Source organism: Indicator indicator, chromosome 2 (assembly GCF_027791375.1).
Source record: "Indicator indicator isolate 239-I01 chromosome 2, UM_Iind_1.1, whole genome shotgun sequence".
In the NCBI taxonomy this organism is placed as follows: Eukaryota; Metazoa; Chordata; class Aves; order Piciformes; family Indicatoridae; genus Indicator; species Indicator indicator.
Window position 1 is genome coordinate 60269209 of NC_072011.1, and position 19767 is coordinate 60288975.

A 19767-nucleotide genomic window follows, 5' to 3' on the forward strand; every position below is an offset into this window, starting at 1 on the left:
GTTGCCGACTCTCAGCCACCGCCGTTGCCGCCGCCGCGCGCGCGCCAGCAGCGACACCCAATCGCTGCGGAGCTCACGCGGCGCGTTCCCACCCTCACCCGCCCCTATATTTGGCGCTCAGGAGCGCCATGGCAGGTCAGCTTTGCATTGTGGGAGCGAGGAGGGTGTGCTACCCATGGGGAACTTGTGACGTATGAGGGAAGGCTGAGAAAGCATGGAGAAGTCTGAGGGGAGATCTCATTCATGCTTATCAATATCTAAAGGACGAGTGTCTGCAGGATGGAGACAGACTTTTCTCAGTGGTGTCCAGGAGCAATAGCCACAAAATAGAACACAGGAGGTAAACATTCAGAAAAAAGTCTTCAAGCACTGGATCAGGATGTCCAGAGAGGTTGTGCACTCTCCATCGCTGGGAGGCATTCCAAACCCACCTGGATGTGTTCCTGGGTGCTTTAGTTCAGGCGACCCTGTTTTAGCAAGGGGGTTGACTAGATGATCTCTAGAGGACCACCCCCTACCATTCTGTGATTCTGTGAAGTGAAACTGAGTAAACGCTTAGGTTCTAGTGATGCTGTTGCAGTTTGGATAAATATTGCATTGGGTTTCTAAGAAGGACCATTGATCAGAGGCTTTATGGTATAAAGCAGTTCACATTGAATAAACAATGCATGTTTGCTAGCTACTATATACTTGAAAAGTAGCCCAAAGATTCATGATGCCTAGCCTGTGCTGAAAGTTCCCATCAAACTAAAACAAAAGGCTGTAAGAAGACACCAGGGACATGAAAACCTAAAGAAACAAGAACTTCTTGTCAGGGGAATAAGTTTTTATCAGCAAACTGTAAAGATCACACAGATGTACTTCAGTTGGAAAATACCTCTTAAGATCATCACGTCCAATCATTTTCAATCTACCAGAGCCACTACTACATCATATCCTTGCGTACCAAATCTAGACTGCTTTTAAATACACCCAGGGATGGTGATTGAAACAATTCCCTGGGCAGCCCATTCCACTTTTTGAGAACCCTTTCAGTAGAGAAGTTTTTCCTAATGTCCCACCTATACCTCCCTGAGGCAACTTAATACCATTTCCTCTGGTCCTACCAGTTGTGACTTGTGAGACCAGCACCAACTTCTCTACAATCTACTTCCAGGCAGAGATGTGGAGAGATATGGATTTGATGGGTGGGCTGTCCAGTGGATTAGGAATTGTTTGGATGATTTCATACAAACGGTAGTGTTCAACAGCTAGATGTCCAGAGAGAGACAGGTAACAAATAGTGTCCCTCAAGGGTCTGTATTGGGACCAGTGCTATTCAATATCCATCAATGCTGTAGACAGCAAGATTGAACACACACATACACACACACACACACACACACACACACACACACACACTCAGAACTTGATGTGGCCCTGGGCAGCCTGATCTAGTTGGTGTCCCTACTGAGTGCCAGGGTGTTAGACAAGATGACCTTTGAGGGAGTCCCTTCCAACCTTTGCAATCTGTGAATCTGTAGTTGTAGAAAGAGATAAGGTCTCCCCCCAATCTCCTTTTCAAAACGCAAAACTGCTGCTATTTATGTTACTAACAAGTGAACTTCACTCATTAACATATCATAATGCTAAAACACACACTCCCTGGAGCTGCAAAAAGCAGCTCTGTGGAGAAGGATCTGGGAGTCCTGGTAGACAAGTCCACCCTGAGCCAGCAATGTGCCCTCATGGCCAAGACCAACAGTATTGTGGGGTACCTTTGGAAGAGTGTAGGCAGCAGCGTGTGAAGCATGACAGTATCTACCTTGTCAGAAATTCATAGTGACTCAATACTGGTTTATTAAGTTCTATTGGTTTGTTTCTTTTCCAGGAAAACAAAAGTTCTTTTTAACTTTGGTGAATGCTTAGTATTACAATAAGGAACACAATATTTTGCTGTTTAATACCTTACTATTTTTTCAAGAGCAATCTTCTTTGCCAGCAGTTCAAAATTGCTCTCTCTACAAGAAACACCACATGCTTACATGGAGAGCTGACACTGACAAGGGCGTGTTTTTAAAGTTCAGGACATTAGTCTCCTTCAGCTGCAAAAACAAACAAACAAAAAAAAAAAAAAACCCAAACCAAAACATGTTGCCATACTACTTTCTGAACTCTCCATCCCCTCCATTTCCCATATTTAGGCAGCTGGACTGTTACCCAAGTGCAAAACAAAATAAAAACTAATATCAAGAACAATGAATTTAGAAAAATAAACTAGGGGAGAAAACTGCTGTTGACTGCTGTTTTGAGAGTCAAGCAGTATTGTGTTCGATAGTATGATAGTAGCTGAGTTCAGAAATTAATACAGTACAATTCCTTCAGTTGTGGATTTGGTTAAACTCTCTTCTGAAATTTTTGAATTGCTGTAGACTTCATGGTTTTCTAACCCTTGGGCTAGTTTCAGTCAAATTTGGCAAGGAGGAAGACTGCATTAGAGACACTACTAAGCTTGTGCAAGTATGTAAGATGAAAAGCTCCATTAGGTTAAGAAAAAAACAAAACAAAACAAAGCTAACCACAACAAACCGAAAAGGAGTCTAACTATCTTCCCTCTACTGTGGGAAAAGCAGGAACACTATGATTTTCAAACAGACTGGGACAAGGTCCAGGCCACACAGCAGGTACATACCAGCCAGTCAAGTCTGCACATGTTTAGCTGCAGCCCAGCCACCATACATAACATTCTCTTTCCATCCCACAGGCCAAAAAAGGTATGAGGATGGGGAGGGGAGGAAGGAGAGGAAACAATGGCATTATTATGGTTCCTTCCAACCCCCAACATTCTGTGAGTATCTTGGGGAGAAGAAAGGAAGGGCAAGGATACCATACTGCAGACATTTAAGCAGCATAGGATAAGGAGAGTGAAGAATTGGGGAAGACAGTCATACACAACTTGGTGAAAAGCAAATTTAGCAACACCTAAGCTTTAACACTTACACAACTGTAAAATATGCTCACTTCATGGGCATTGGACCAGATGACCTTTAAAGGGCACTTCCAACTCAAAACATTCTGATTCATAGCCTTAGATGCTGGAAGACCCAAGGGAACAATCCCTGCCTACGTTGCAACATCCAACACTGACCTACGCACATCAGCTACCACATCATTCAAAGGCAGATGGTATACTGGTGACCTGTGACATCAGAGCTACATTCAACACAGCACAGGAACTTCCCTGCTGCATGCAGCAGATGGACACAAGCTCTGTAATGGGTTATCTTTCACATTTCCTGAACACAATACATAGAATATCCTTTCAGTAGGTTATCCTACTTTTCTTGATTTAGGTGGTGGGGGAGAGGTGTCAAAACAAACACAGGTAATAAGATTTGCCATTTGGTTCCTTATCTTGCATCTCATTTCTTTGGCAACAGGAGTTACAGCATTTCCTTTACAAATCAGATATGCTGGATGGATATACACACTTGCTAGCCCCTGTACAGTACATAGATTACTAACTGCAAAGCTCTAGGAAGTAGAAGCCTGTGTAGGTTTGGTCAGTGCCCATGACCATAAACAGTCGTAACTGCAGAAAGATTCCAGCTCTGCAATAACTATGCAAATCGTAATTGTGCAATACTCTCCCCCTGCTGCACCATCAGATGCCAAGCCTAGCCACCCCCAACCCTACACCTGCAATGTTTGAGGCTTGTTTTATTATAAATACCTACATAGTGTTTTGAAAGAGCAGTCCATGCATTCCCAAAATTTCTACATTCACAGCATGTTTATTTTTTATACAAACAATCCATCTTTTATCATTTACTTCTGCTACCCATACAAGAGTGGAAGATAAGATAAAGCATACTTTTCACAGCTTTAAGGAAAAAAAAAATCCTGCTCTTGAGATTAGATGGCTAAACCAAAATTTGTCAGTGAGAATTCTAAAGTATTTTCACCTATGTTGAGGTTTCTTGCTTTAAAAGTATTACACTCCTGAATTTATAAGGACAATAACTTGATAGATCATCATTTCAACATGGAAGAATGGGAAGCCTGTTTCAAAGTTTTATTAATTCAAGTCATAAAAAAAAGTTACAGCAACTTCAACTATATACAGACAGCCATAAAAACAGTTCAGTTATACAGGCAACAGCCTCATTACACAGCTGCAAAAAAACCCATTACTTTAATAAACCTCCCACAAAGGTAAAATAGCCATTTGAGCATCTATGCTCCATAACCCTAGTAACAGCAGTTGTTAACTCATTTCATCATAAAAAACCAAAAAATAAAATTGGGGAGCAATAGTTAAAAGGTTGACTTGAGTAAGATGGGGCGCTTAAGATTTAACTCTCGACAAATAGTTTAAGTAGTGGCACAGTTACCAGTCTTGGCTGTTAGAAGGACTCTTTCTAGAGTTAAGCATCCTGCCTCCAATAGTTTCTGTTGTCATCTTTGAATCTTACTCTGTCTTCAGCTGATTTAGTTAAGCATTCAGTCCTCTATGCATTTCATTCATTTCCTTTACCTGGAGGGGAAGAAGCAGAGGGAGGTCAACGTTTCTGCTACTTTTCAACAAAAGAACTGAGAAGTCAGTGGGATTTATCCTGGATTTTCATTAGCAAAGAGATTTATGTATCAGTAACAGAAGGAATCACACCCAGACCACTATTAACACTTCGAAATATTTTTTGCCCCCTTATTTAAAAAAGGTAAACCAAAACCAGCACTCCTTAAGAGTGCCTGCAGGGAGCAGACTTTTCTGTTTATCTACAACATCCTTTGGATTGCTTTACAAATGTGGTGTGAAGCACCTCGTACTAGAACCGTTTGTTACTATTCCATTGGAAAGTAGCTCTTCAAAAGAAACTGCAAACTCCATGTAGATGTCTCAAGTGAAGGCCTTCCTGAGAGAAAGGGACTATCAGTATTTCCTGTGGATTGTATAGCCCTTGCTATAGATATGTAAAGTTAGTACTTGCTGTTGGCACCGCCTCCCAACTCTGGGAACAGCAGCAGATCACCAGCTGCCCTTGAAACTAGCATAGAATGATCATGGTGAGCTATTTAGATGACAATTAGTTACAAACTTTTACTAATTTTGGTCTCCTTGAACATATCTGAAGCATCCTAAGCAAGCTTCTAACCTACAGCAAACTTAGGTGTTTCTGAATTCTGGCCAACCTCTTCCTCACACATACACCATAAACAGAAATTAATTACCTCTGCTTTCACGTACTTCCCTTTCCTCCTCCTTGTTAAGACCTGTAAGAGAAGAACAGAGTAATTGAGAAATTTTATATAAGTCTTGACTTACATGTAACTCGATCTGGTTGTGAACTTAAAACTCTGAACTTGAACCTGTCCCCCATCCTTCCAAAGTAAGGTACACAAGAAGCTGTCCATCACTCTCAACTTTACACCAGGAGGCAAGAAAGCCACTTTTCACCTCAATGAGTTTTTTTTAATATTTTCATTTTCCATGCAATACCCTTCAGTTTTAACCTGAAATGTGTCCATCACCTTTCCCACCTCTCAAAAAAAGGCAGCACTTCAGAGAGGAATACTGCTTGTCAGAGTCCAGCTACCCTAGTATGTTATTTCCCAGCATACACTGTTCCCTATTTTGCTTACCAGCATTTTTAGAACTTACCAGAACAACAATAGCAGCAACTATTGCTACTATCACTACTACAATGACAGCAATGAGGCCAGGAGTCAGAGACTTCATGGAAAACTCTGGTGCTATTTCATCAACATAGTAGACCACAGTCTTCTCAAAAAGCAGGGCCTCATTATCAATACTCATGTTTAGATTGTTATTTTGAAAGAGGGAGTCACCTTTTACCTAGAAGCAGATAGGAAAAGAAAGATTTGCTATTTTACACTGTAACAGGCACTGCAAAAAATTCATCTTGCTTTAGCCTGTACACAGGTAAGGCTACTTAATGCCCTGCAATAACACACATCTAGGTCGTAAGACAAACTTTACCCATAGCACACTTACATCTTTTTCAAAGTAGTAGGCCACATCAGCTATATCTACATCTCCTGCAGATTTCTCTGTAGAATTTTGCTTCAAATCAATAGTAATGTATGGTTTCTCATACTGGAAAAAAATAGAAAAAAAATAATATGGTATAAGAAGGGGATAGTTTTATTCAAACTGTCAAATACAGAGTAAAGTATTATGCTCCAACTTGTAAACTCACACCCTGAATCAAGTTTGTGGTATCTGTTCTCAAAATAATTGTTTACAATTATTCAAATTCATTTTTATTGATGAAGTAAGAATTCATCTAAAGACTGAGACATGAAATTTTTGTCTTTCAGTTCAGCTACAGCTGTTTTCTAGGTGCTCAATAAGTGTCACTATTTTGAGAGCTTCTAGTAAGACTCAAGCAGTACTACAAGTATTCACAAGCTATTCACAACAAAGGTCTGATCCTTTACTAGAAAAATGTGCCTCTTACCAGAACATTAGTGATATAGCGTCCATTCAGCTGGTAACGCTTGGTAATGATATCCTTGAAGAACCTGTAAGGATATGAAAGTCACACCTGTTTAAAACAGAATCTGTAAGCATAATAAAGTCACAAGCTGTTAAAAAAAGTGCTATTTTACACATCTGTTTTCAGCAGCAAGGACAACTATGCAAATGAGGGTTTTTTTCCTGTAGTTTCTCTGCAGTGGGTTGATCCCAGATGGCAACTAAACCCTCACCTAGTGCCTTCACCCTTAAACAGGATTGAGATAAGAATCACAAGGGCAAAGGCATGAAAAAAAAAATCCCAAACAAAATAAACAACAAAACAACACAATCCATCATGGGTCAAGATAAAAACAGTCTAATAAGTGAAAGGGTTAGGTGGTAGAAATAAAAAAAATTCTAAGTGATGCAGAAGCAGTGGCTCACAAATAGCAGATGGACACCCAGCCAATCCCAAAGCAATGCCTAGCTGGGAAAAAATGCCCCCGATCCCTCGATTTATCACTGGACTTATTATACAGCATCTGATAACTCTCTGGTCAATTTGGGTCAGCTGTATCTGCTGTGTCCCCTTCCCAACCTCTTGCCTGGCACCAACCCATGCAACTGGGGCAGCAGAGGGAGAGTTTGAGAAGGCCTCAACATTTTGCAAGCACTCTTCAGCAACAGCTGAGACACTGATGACGACTTAGCAATCCTGTTTTCGTCACCAGCCTAAAATGCAGCACCATACCAACTGCTACCAAGCAAATTAAGTCCATCCCAACCAAACCCTGTAAGTTCTATTAAATTATACCAGAGCTCTGTTAATTCCTAACAGTGAAAATGCATTTACTGAAAAATAAACATATACATTATTGCAGCCTTGGAGAGATTAGAGTTCGTATAGTTCTGAGAGTTCAGAAAAGTAGCTGAGATTAGCAGCTTTTGTTCTGTGGGCAGGGGAATCTAATCACTACAAGTATGGTTTTCTTGTTGTATGATCTTTGCTAGAGAAGTGGGATTTTGTTTTGGCCAAAACTGTTTCTTCTTCTTCTATGCAGTCCCTCTGACAGTTTACTTTGAGGGCAGTTTCACCTTAATACCTTTCATTTTCTTCAGTATAATAACTTGATTAAAAAAAAAAGTGGCAATCAATTTTAAATGAAAGTAAATCTTATTAGCAAATAACTAATAAAAATTAAAAGAATTCTATGAAGGATGTGTAGGTCATTTCTAAGATGTCTTAATTTTTTCACAAGTTCTGACAATGCTTCTAAACCGTTTAGGTATACACTAGGTATCATTTAGTGCATATAGACATTGCCATGACAGCTCACTATTATAACTTACTTGTCTAAAGATTCAGTGCTCAGAGGAGAGTTTCTCTCAGCGTGTTTCATTTCAATGATGATCCACCTGAAGTAATAGGCAAGCACAATGAATATTCTTAAAAGCACAAGCACAAAATTAATTCTAAAAAACTAACCCCAGAGAAAAAAAAACCACGGAGCACCAAAAGAAAAACAAGGAAAGCCCCCTCTCTACAAAATCCTTCCACATGTCCTTGTTTCTGAATTAAAAAATAATAATAAAGGAAAGATAGCAGTTATCGAGCATTGATTCCTCTATCTTCATTCACCTCCAGTGCATTATTCATGCAGATAAATCCTTTACTACGCAGAACCAAATACAGGTATGTATTCATGTCACAGCACACCCTACTGAAAGGCTTACATTGTTCTGACTAACTGGTTGCACTTCAGGTCTTCATCATGTTTGTCAGTTCTTCTAACACCAGCTGTGTTCACACACCAACAGGTGGTTCCGTTGCACTGCTTTGCCTTGAAAACACCATTGTTTTCACACTCGGGATCATAAAGACCATCAGTATCTTCAAATGCATCTTTTGGTTTCTCACGACGACCTGATTTTGTGTGTGCCATTTCTGCTTTCATCAACAGGCATTTTGAGGTCACTAAAAACAACCAGAAAGTCACATTATGGTAGCATCAAACCATGCAGGTTCAAAACAGAGCTTTTAAGATTCTAAGAACACAAGGTTACATCAGGAGCAACCAGAGTGGAAGCCATTACAGGTGGAGGAGCAGGTGTCTAACATAAAGGTGGTGCATAAAGTCAACACAACTGGGATGGATCAGGTTCTTAAGGAAAACACAAAGGAAGTCACTTCTAACTTTCATTTCTAACAGCAAGGTGATGATTCACAGCTCAGCTGAGCTCAAACCAAGAGTAAGGCCTTCAGACAAGGCTCTTTTACTTCTGGATTTGTAGGAACAGCACTTACAAGGAGACAAAAAATTCATCTTTGATAAATCCTTGCCTTTAGAAACTGAATATTAAAGAGAATGGGGGAGCCTGTATCGGTATAATCACAGAAACATTCAGGTTGGAAAGTACCCTCAGGATCACCGAGTCCAACCGATAAGCATCTATGCACGTTGGACTGGAGAAATCACGAATGCGTATCTCCCATCTCCAGTTCGTTTGGAAGACGAGAAAGAAGTTTTCTTTCCTTGCCACCATTATTTACCGGCAACTCACCAGTCTGGCTCCACACAATCCCTAGAGCTTAGCCGGCACTTTCCCTTGCGAGCCCGTAACAGAGAGCACAGCCAGACCGAGCGCAGCTGTGCTTTACTTACAAGTGCCGCAGTTCACAGAGACACCAGTGCCGATCGAGTCGCACCAGCACACGCCGTTGGCCTCCCTGCAGTTGATGACACGCTTGTTCTTCTCGCAGATGCATGCTGGAAGAAAAGCGAGGCATGAGCACAGATGCCCTCGGGGAAATAGCCGGGACACCCCAGGGCACTGCCAGCCGCTGCTCCACTGGGCGGGGAAAAGAGACAAAGCCACCTCTCACCGGACGGAGCCGGCTTCCTACCTCGCCACCCATCCTTCTCTAGAAAAGGCTGAGAGCGTCCTTCAGAACGTTCAAGGTCTCCGAGAGCCCTCCCCATGGGCTGCCGGACCGCTCCGGCCGGGCACGAAAGAGTGCGGATAGCAAGGACCCCTGTTCCCTCCTCACTTTCCCGCCCGCGGGGCTGCCACTCCCTGCCCGCCAGCAGCTCCGCGCCCCCCGCGGGAAGGGGGCGCCATTTTGGGACGCGGAGCGGGTCGCCCACCGGGGTGGCTCCGTGGGAAGCAGAGAGAGAGAGACAGAAGGTTTGCAGCAGGAGGCCACAGAGCAGAGGAGCCCGGTTTGGTACAGAGGGGTAAAGGGAAAGACTGTGCAAAGCGAACAGAGGGGTGTGGGCACTCACAGCTCTCCACAGAACAGACAACAGTGTAGAGTGTCAGCAGGAACGCAGCTCCTCTGAGCAGATTCATCTCCCGGGCTGACGGCAGGACACGGAGAAGCCGAAAAAAAGTCCTCCCAGGCGCGGGCCAAGGAGACGGAACTCTGCGTGCGCGGCGGCGAACCGATGTGAGCCGCCCGACAGGTTCCGCAGGTGATGGTGGCTGCGCCGCGCCCTTCCCGGCTCCGGTTACACCTGGGACGCGCAGGGGGCGGTGGTGACGGCTCCTCCTCCCGGCCAAACTGGGCGCTGTTAAACCACCGCCGCCACCCCCTCCCCCCCGCACCTGGGCGAAACTGGTTGGGGCAGGGCGTGTTAGTGCTCCTCAGCCCGGCCCAAATATAGCCTTTTCCGTAGGGCTGGGGAGGGGGAGTCAGCGACCAGGGTAGGGAGAAGGTGAGGGGTTTCCTGAGGTGCGGTCGGTCTCGGTAAAAGAGGCTTGAGAAGCCGCTCCACCTGCGCTGGCAGGGCGGCGGGATGGGGCCGTCGCGGGAGAATGCGGGGCGTTCCAGGGGAGGCGAGGGATAGCCTTCTCCCCTACGAAGAGAAACTGTTAGTCATCAGGAGAAGGTCCTGGGTGTGTTTGCTTTGTGGGGCGGGGAGGCTGTCCCGCACGGTGACACAGGGGACAGGGGAGCAAAGTCGGCTCCTCTCCCGGTTTGGGCCTTCCCGCGCCCGCCGATGACCTTCAGAGGGCCAGGACCATGGGAAGGCCTCCCTCGGGGATGGCCGGCCCCGAGGTCTCTGCCCTGGCCTTGTGTGTGCGTCTCCCCTCCCTCAGGAGGGAGGCGGCGGGGCGGTATTTTCTCTCCCCTCTGCAGACAAGCGGCCACAGATCGCATCCTCAGTCTGCTCTGGGCAAGCTGACCGCCAGTTATAAATATTCACACCTCACAGTTTTGTTCTCACCCAGTGCTGTCCTTTGAACAACTCCGTGAGGACTTGATGTTCAAAATGAACCCTGATAATCCCTCAGTTAATTTAAGAAGACGCAGAACACTTGTCTGTATAGAATAAATTTAAGAGTCTTTCTGGTGACTTTCTGTTTTGTTGGGTTTTTTTTTTAAACGCACATTAGATTACTCTAGATCAGGCGTCCTCTGAAGAGAGTCGCTTCTGGAGCTGCAAAGTATCTGCACTTCCTTGTTTGGAAAAATGTAGTCTTCAGTGCTTTGTCTCTGAACAGCAGAGCTTTGTGGGAACCTACAAAATAGTAGGTAGTGCCGGGGCCCTGCAAGGTTACCAGGGAGAAAAGGCAAAAAAAAAAGTCTGTTGCAAGTTTTAAAATGCCTTTTCAAAATGTAAAAGTTAATGCAGAAATGGGAGACAAAACATACAGGTGGTACACTGAAAAAATTTTCTGAAGTTTTTGTTTAACTTAATGAAGTGAAAAGGAATATGTGTAGATTATTCTAAAAGATACAGCAGTGTCCAAGAAAAACAAGTTGTTTTAGTACAGGAGAAAACCAGAACGACATCCCTCTAGGTCTCTTCCTACATTTATGGAGGAATCAATGGCATTTCCAAAGACTTTAACATTCCTCTTGGTAGTATTTATATTCACTGTACAGTAAAAAGTTGTTGCCTTTGCACAGGTAGAGCTCAGTTAATGAACCTGTTTCAAACCCTTGTGTGTTCTAAAATGCCAGTGCAAGTTAGTTGTCTTTGTGGTTTTGTCTTTGTGGTTTTGTCTCTGTGCACTGCGGTGTTTGTGTTGCACCTTTAGTTTTGTTGTAGCTGTTGTCTAGAGTGCCCTGCTGAAATCAGGATAGGTATTCTCCCAGATGGTCCTAATTAAATGGCTGTTGTTTGGTGTGCTCCTGATACAGCCAAAATTAGGCTTTTGCAGCATTTATCTTGATTCTTCTTGCAGTTTTATGTGGCTTCTTACTGCTTTTCGGATAGACTTGTCAAAATCAGGGTATGATCTTTAGTAATGAGAAAAATTGAGAGTCATTTAGTGTCACAGGTACAGACTTCTCACATTGCTGCAGTGAAACAATGGCATTCTTCAGAAAGGTGAGCAGGATCAATAGGCTCAGAAATGCCTGCCTTACTGTAAAACTCACCTTCTTGTTCAAGATCAGAGGAGTTATCCTGTTAGCAAATCATGAAGATGAACGATACAAGCTTTGATAAGAAATTTTATGATGGGCTTTTGCCTTTAAAAAAAAAAAAAAGTTAATGTAGAAGAACAGGACAGGCTGTGTACATGCTAATCCTCCTCTTCTGGCCCTTGTGCTGTGCAGGGAAACCTCTGTGACTAGTTTTAAAAGTCCAAGCCTTCGTCTGCAGTTTTGAAACCTCACAGTGGCTATTCCTGAAAGTAGCACTGCTTCTTCAACCACATCCAAATACCAGACAGGTTTTTGTTGCCAGTACACAAAATGTAGCCATAACCCTTAGTGTCTCTTTAGGAGAGCCCGAGGGAGCAGGGTCTCTTTAGTTTGGAGGAGACTGAGAGGTGACCTCATTAATGTTTATAAATATGTAAAGGGTGAGTGCCAGGGTGTTAATTTTACCCACTTTCCAAGTTATTTTGAGGAAAGCTTCTCTGTAGAATCCAAGCCAGTGGAGCAGACGTGGCAGAAAATACAGAAGGGCCAAAGTGCTGAAGTAGCTTGATTACAGATATCTTGGTGTCTAGGGGTTTGGAAAACAGTGTCCTTTTTGTCCCTTTGTGATGATATATAACTCTCTGTGATGGAAAAAAATGACCTAGATCAATGGTTATTCTATATTAACTTTCCTCAGTGAACAACTCTAAACATAAGGCTTGGCTTATTGGTTATAAGCAGGATATTTTTATCAGCTGTTGGAGATACCTCCTCTTATCAGATAGGTGAATGCTGATTAGGCAGTGCAGTGTAGGCTAGATACGGTTTACACTTACTAAAGCATAATTACAGCTCAGACAAATTATAATTTGAATGCTAACAGAATATTACTGGCTCCAGCATATACCAGAAAGAATAAAAAAATATTCAGATCACCAGGCCTTAGAGGATATGTAAACTTACATTAGGAAAACTCCTGTGATTGTATTTTTTCAGCTTTCACTCTGCAATCGACATTTGCTCCAGATCTGTTTGCAGAATAAAGTTCAGTTCAATAAAGTACTGAAGAGCCGATGACGCTAGTGGGAGATTGTCTGTTGACTGCAGTGAGATGTTGATCAGATCTGAGGCATTAAATCCAGCTGTTTCTGATGTCAGTAAGAAATAGTGTGATCCTGGGGTCTGCTCTAGGTTTTTACAAGATCTTCCCTGGAAATGGGTTAAGTGGGCTTCGTGTTCCCCAGCTCTGTAAAGGGACAAAATCTGCTTCCAGGGAAAGTTGCAAGGATGTGAGTCACTAATGAAGTATCAGGAAATGATTCAAGGTGGGGCTGTGACATGCACTGTGGTCAGCAGATCAGAGAGATGAGTGGAGAGAGCATGATCAATGCCACTGGAGTATTTGGCAATCTAGCTCTAACCTTCTTCAGAGGCTGCAAACCTGATCAGTTTTGGATGTATCCTTCTGAAGATAAGCAAAGTTTCATCCCTAGAAAACAGGCCATGCATTATACCAGATTGCAAATCATAACCTTACTAGTATTTTATCAACAAAATTAGCAAGAAAATTCATGGTGGCTTTGAGCTGCTTAAGGCTGACAAAGTTAGAAACCACTCAAAAGTGCCAACAGGTTTTTGGGATGGTAGACATGACAATACACATTATGTATATTACAGACTTGCTTCTTTTTTATTAGGACAGTTTTAGAAAGTTTGTGTTCCACATTTTTTTCCCCAGGCCTCACAATCTGCATTGACTGAAGCCTTGAATGGACTAAAGGAAGAAGACAATATTGAAAAATTATATGCCATGTTTTGTCCATAATGTGTTTCTGAAAATTCCATGCCTTCACAAAATGATTTATGCAGCTACTCAAGACTAATAAGCCTGTTGCTTCTGCGTATCTTATTTTTTCCTGCAGGTTTGAAAACCACCATGTAACAGGTAAACATCATAATATTGATTTGAACAATAAGAACGTGGACTCATGGAGAAATTAAATGTTTTGGCCATATGGAGCTAGTCAAATATAGAGCCAGTAAGAAAATAAATGAGCAGTCATGTGCCTTTCTGCTAGACTGAGCCTTTAATTACTTCTCAATACTGTAAAAAAACCAGTTTACATGTTTTGGTTATTTTTGGCCTGTTTCTAGATGTTTCCAATTAGAGCACAGCTTATAAATATAATTTTGTTTGTGTATTTTGCCAGCATTGTCATGCACATTGGAGATGGAAATTAGTTTGGGGGTAGTGGCAGCACTCAAAACTCCTCATCTTCAGAAGCCCACAGCTTACTTTTTTTTGTCAGGCTGGAGACCTTGAACTGAAAGTAAGAGTATCTGCTAAGAGGTAAAGAAAGGGCTGGTGGTTCAGAGGTTTGTAAAACTAGACAGGGTGTAGCAACAGGCGAGAAATGCTCATGCAATTAACGTGTGTTCTATTTGCGTCTTTGAGGATTGTAGAAACCAACCTGTCTGATACGTTGTGGCACCCTCACCTCCCTGCCAGGGCTTAGTCTTAACTCCAGTGGGTGGGGTCATTAACAGGCTTGCCATCCTTGTCGTTGCTTACCTGAAAATACATCTCTGTGGCTTTTATACTGACATCATTTTTTAGAACATCCATTGCCAGCATTCAGAGTTGCTCAAAATGCACAGCCTTAGATGTAGAAAACTTAGTTAACTCTTTACCCAGCCTACTTCATAGAAGGGAGGCAAGCCAATTAATATCATACTGTGCCCAGTACATCAGATCACTCACAGGTTTAGAAGGGTTTGGAAAGTGCTGAGAGGAAAACACGGGGTCACAAACTGTTATAAGAGGAGCTCCAAAATTGTTTCCATTTTAGTATCTAAGATCCTTTTTTACATGTGTGTCCCCTTTTAACCATTCTCTGGGGAAAAAGGTACAGGTGTAACTTTGTCAAAACACTTGTTTAAAACTGTTTGAGGGCATCCTAAATGATTTTAGTGTGTTTTATTGCATGACAGTGTCTCTGCTTTGTAGGCAGAACCAAAGGAGATGGCTATACAGACAGATAGCTGTCCCATCCGTCAGTTTGGTGCTATCAGAAGGCACATTAAATACTTTTTTTCCCAAACTGGAGTTATCTGCCATCTAATTTGCTTATGTTGGACTTGTCTAAATATACAGGTCACTACAAGGCAAGTCAGGTAACCCACAGTAACAACTTACAGACACAACTATACCCAGGTGTGAGCAGAAGTCATTTATTCCCCAACATAAACAGGGTCACATCATGCACACAGGTAGTTTCCATGGAGCAGCAAACATGCTGGAAATCCCCACCCACTCTTGCCTCACTCTAACATGTGTGTAGTCATACCCCAAGCAAAGGTGAATAAATACACCCATGAGCTGAGCAAAAAAAATCTCATCCCACAAACAGCATTCAGTGAAACAGGACAGACAACAGAGAGCAGGGTTAACCGAGTGAGGTGTTCCATGGCTCACAGAATGCTTTTATTTTTTTTCCCCTCACTGAAAGAAATGGCTTTTGTGTTGTGATTGCTTCCCTAGTTCATAAGTTTCCTTATTCTTTCAGTTAGCAATAGCTATTACCAAAGTTCATCAGTTTCTCTTTGCACTTTAATTTACAACCCCTGTACTAGTCATTTTATTGCTTCAACCTCTAAGTAAAGAACTTTTACAACTTGTGATTACGGAGTTTGGAGAAGCAAGAAAGCTTTTTGACCTGCCCTGGAGTAATTATAGACCCCATTGCCTCTTGGGAGGGGCATTCAATATTTAACAAACTGTGGCAACTCTTAATTTAACTGTGTGGAGTCTAGACCATTGGATGGGTGTGAAAAAAGAAAATTCCAGACTCTTTCCAGCTCACATTTTATCTTGCTTGGTTTTAGTTTCCAATGGGTTGTCCTTGAAATTCTGTCTTCCTACCACTGAACTTGATGCTGTTGCTTTCTTAGCAGTATGAAAGAGGGGATTTGAGCCATGTTTGCGTATGAAAATAATTTCCCCTTACTTCAGAAATTATAGCTACATTACTGTTGATTAATCCTTTCATGGGATGAGTCTTCTGAATACCATGCCATTAAAATAAAGCTCTTGACAATAGAGAAATTGTCCTGTATTAACTGTGACTGTTGTGTCATAATATAGGGGCTGTGGTCATGGACAAAGATTCAATTGTGTTCGACAGTGTAAAAACAGAATAAATAGATACCCTGTGCTCTGAATTATGTGACCAGTAAACTGAGAGGTAATTCTAAATTCTGGAATTGGAAAATGGAATGAGAAAGATTTGATGCAGTTGACACATTTTGCCCAGTTACAGAACCATAAGCCAGCCAGCTAAAAGTTTGAAGGCCACTCTTCACATACTCATGTGGCTATTGTTTTAAAAAGTGCTGAACTCACTTTCAGGAAAAAAAGTAGTTTTCTACTTTCAGTCTCCTTAGATGAAAAGATTTCCTGCACAGTAAGTTGCTTAGATCTTGCATGGTTCTGTATACTAATGTGAGGTTGTGCATTTGTGTTACTCACAAGATGTGAATGGAATATTTTCAGATAACGTGATTACAGAAAAATGTTTCAGAAAAATTCTTGCTGCTTTCCTCTTTCAGCTACCTTGTAATTGTGAAGACTTCTAGTGTTTGCTGGTTGTTTCTGAAAGAGGAGAAAAACACAAGCTGAAGAGTTGGTGCTTTTCACTGCAACTGTAGGCATGCGCAGTACCCTGGCAGCACCTTGGCATCACTGACACACACCTGCTCCTTGCTTTGGCACCTGTGTCTTGGGAAGCCTGGTGCTCTTGGCAGCTGGAACGAATGGCTCCACAGTCGTGGTGGTGGAGGGGAGTCCTGTTTGTTAGTGCTCTTTGTATGAAGAAACAGCATGGGCACAACTGAGTAACAACCAAACATGGTCATTAAATACCAATGCAGAATTCAATCTCCAGTGGCTTAAAAAAGAGAATAAGGTGGATGACATCAGAAGGTTCAGAAAACCACTTAAAGGGATACTGTAAAATTCATCTCCTTTTCCACTGAAGTAAAATATGACCACAGAGATCTGAGTTACTGATGTTGAGAGATGCATCATTCACCACTTACCATTTTGTGACATGATGGTGAAGACCTAATGTCTCGTCTATTCAACAAAGTAAGTGCAACTCTTCAGACACAATTAATTTGGTTCATTTACAATTACTACAGCTGTGCCAGTCCTTAAAAATAAATTTTAAAGAGGTAGATTGTCTGCTTTGAATTAATGAAGTTCATCCAGGAAGCATCAGTCATATTTACAGTAGAAATGAACAGCAAGTTCCAACCTATGTCCCCAGTACTTTATGCAGATTTGCTGTGCCAGAGCACTGGGCTGTTCTGAAGTATGCAAAAGCAGCATGTTTAAACATGCACTGTGCTTGCTGGCAGCCTTCACATTCTTCTACCATTTGCTGTATTAGTCTAGTCAGTATACTTCTTGTTCGCTACATAATTTGCAAATATTTTTTTTTCTTCTAGTTCATTAATTTCTCAGTACCAGAGAATAACTACAGCTGTTACTGGATTTAGGTATCAGAAACCCTGCTGTATGCTTAGAAGTAAAAAAAGCTGAAAATGTTTTTCCTGGCTATTCATCCATCACTGATATACACTGAAGTGACACTGGACCATTTGTAGTCCTAATCATATTGTCACAGTTCTTAAAAGCAAGGATTTGTAGCTGTAAGGTGCCATTCCAGTATCCTTACTTGCTACCTCTAGTAGCAAACAGGTAAGCTTAGTCCTAGTCCAGGCACTGTGATTCTGTAATTATTTGTTTCGCACAACTCATCTAAATCCTTCCTCTCTTCCCACATAAGAAAAAGGTTTCTGGTGATAGATGTGGGTTTTGGGTGATTTAGCTGTTCCTTTTTAATTTACTGGAACTTGCGTGACTTGCTACAGTGTTTATTCTGAGTTAACCAGATGTTCAAAGTTTCGCTTCAGGTTTGTTACGGTCGTTAGGAACTGAGCTCTCAGCTCACATACATTTCATCTAGAACATCTGTGATTGAGAGGGTGGGCTTGCCCCCACAAAGTCAAGAGTCATCTTTACAGGGAGGAGGGAATTATTCTTTCACCCCCTGTGTCACCCTCTCTGGTAAGTAGGAAGAGTCTATAATTGAAAAAATATGTATTTTATTGTGCACAGTGTTCTGTAATTAAAAGAACCAATGGTTCTTCTTCATGACTTCATTTGAAAAGAAATACTAGGTGTTCTTCTGATAGTTCTTGCTCTGTCTTAACAACAAAAAAGTTCACTGGGAAAGATATCATAAGCCAAAGGCATCTTTTTTTCCCTACTACACATTTTTTTTTTAAAATCATGTGTATCCTAGATATAATTTATGATGATAGCAGCCCTGTGGTTTTTTTCAGTGATGCTGCTGAATCTATTCATAAACACCTCAATCACTGCAAATTTTAAAGTGTTTTGTTTTTTTTTTTTTGTTAAAGGAAACAAACTGGTTTGCAGATGCCTTTTTGGACTTTCTACTTGATTAGCTGTGTAACTATTTATCTATCTGATAGAACTGAATTCCAGTGCGCTTAGGGAAATTTTCCCCAAACAAAACAAAACAAAAAATATTTTGTAAGAACCTCAGGTCTTTCAAACCCAGGGCTTATTATCTATATATCTATATATCTATTATTTATATATCTAAATGAGTGAATATAAACAAATAAATAAACAAACGGTTCAAATTATGATATGAAGATGAAGAGTAGCTAAATTGATTTTATGTACACTTTCAGGAAGGATTTGGAATTAAGTACACACGAAATGCAGTGTATGATACTAGTTTAACCTGGTGGTGGTGACACAGTGCCCCCTGATGTCCAACAAGCTACTTGGAAATCAGAAAGCTACATCCTTCCAGATGTTCTTGGATGAATTGTCCCACAGCTTTCTAGAAGCTGTAGTTAATGATAAGCCAGGTTGAGAACCCGTTAAGTCTACTGTATCATGCAGAGGATTTAGTGTGAAGTTCTTTGTCCTGATTGTCACTGTGTTCAGGCGTCACCCTTTCCATGTTGGTACCTTTACATGATGTTTCAGAATTGCATCCTTGAGTCATCCCCATCTCAACGGTTGTACCTCAGGCGGCTGAGCTCTGCAAGGGAAGAAAAGTAAAGCTGCAGGCTCTCTCACAGCTTTGTGTCATAACTTCAGTTTCCTCAGAGTGTGAGCCAAGGTTCTGCAGCTGGTCTGCATAAGAGCAGAGCCCTGGGTCCAGGGAGGTATGGGATAGTACAGTAGGACTTAGAGAGTCAATGTTGAAAAACATGATTGTAATAGACTTTTGAGAGTGAAAAGAATAAATATTTTTTAATATCCTGCCACAGCGCCATCAGCTTAAAAATATTTTAGAAAAGCGTGAGCTACAGGGGAAAAAAAAAAGCATAGAAACCCTGGAAAACTTTATGTGGATAAAGATCTACTACATTGTAAGCTCCTTCTCATTGATAATCAAAGCAATACAAATGTGAAGGTGTAGAGAATATGAAGCATGCACTTCTCAGTTACCGCTGCAGTTTTATGTTTTGCAGTGGAGCAAAAACATGACAGAAGCTTTTTACAAGTCTGAGTGATTTAGATGGCTCTGTAGAATTTTATGTAACTTATTGCCTTTTTTTTTCTTTTGTGTAATAAAGTTATCAAATTGATGGTAATTAATTGAAGAGTGCTTAGAGTTCCTTTGATGAAAAGTGTTATGCAAAAAATGAACAATTTAATGGAGGATGATTCGCGGAATCACAGGATGCATTGGGTTGGAAGGGACCCTCGAAGATCATCTTGTCCAATCCCCCTGCAGTAAGCAGGAACATCTCCAACTACATCAGGTTGTTCAGGGCCCCATCAAGCTTAACCTTCAATGTCTCCAGAGATGGGGCCTCA

The 19767-nt window shown here is 41.7% G+C and overlaps 1 protein-coding gene across 1 annotated transcript; it reads right to left on the reverse strand.

Moving 5' to 3' along the window:
* Window positions 1-4081: 4081 nt before the first annotated feature.
* Window positions 4082-9811, reverse strand: EPCAM (epithelial cell adhesion molecule). Its single transcript, XM_054397890.1, has 9 exons — window positions 9748-9811; window positions 9124-9228; window positions 8195-8435; window positions 7811-7876; window positions 6462-6525; window positions 5996-6097; window positions 5642-5836; window positions 5212-5253; window positions 4082-4516 (listed from the first exon to the last, which is right to left on the reverse strand). The coding sequence occupies exons 1-9, from the start codon at window positions 9809-9811 to the stop codon at window positions 4475-4477; spliced, it is 921 nt and encodes a 306-aa protein (XP_054253865.1). The 3' UTR covers window positions 4082-4474.
* Window positions 9812-19767: the final 9956 nt, after the last annotated feature.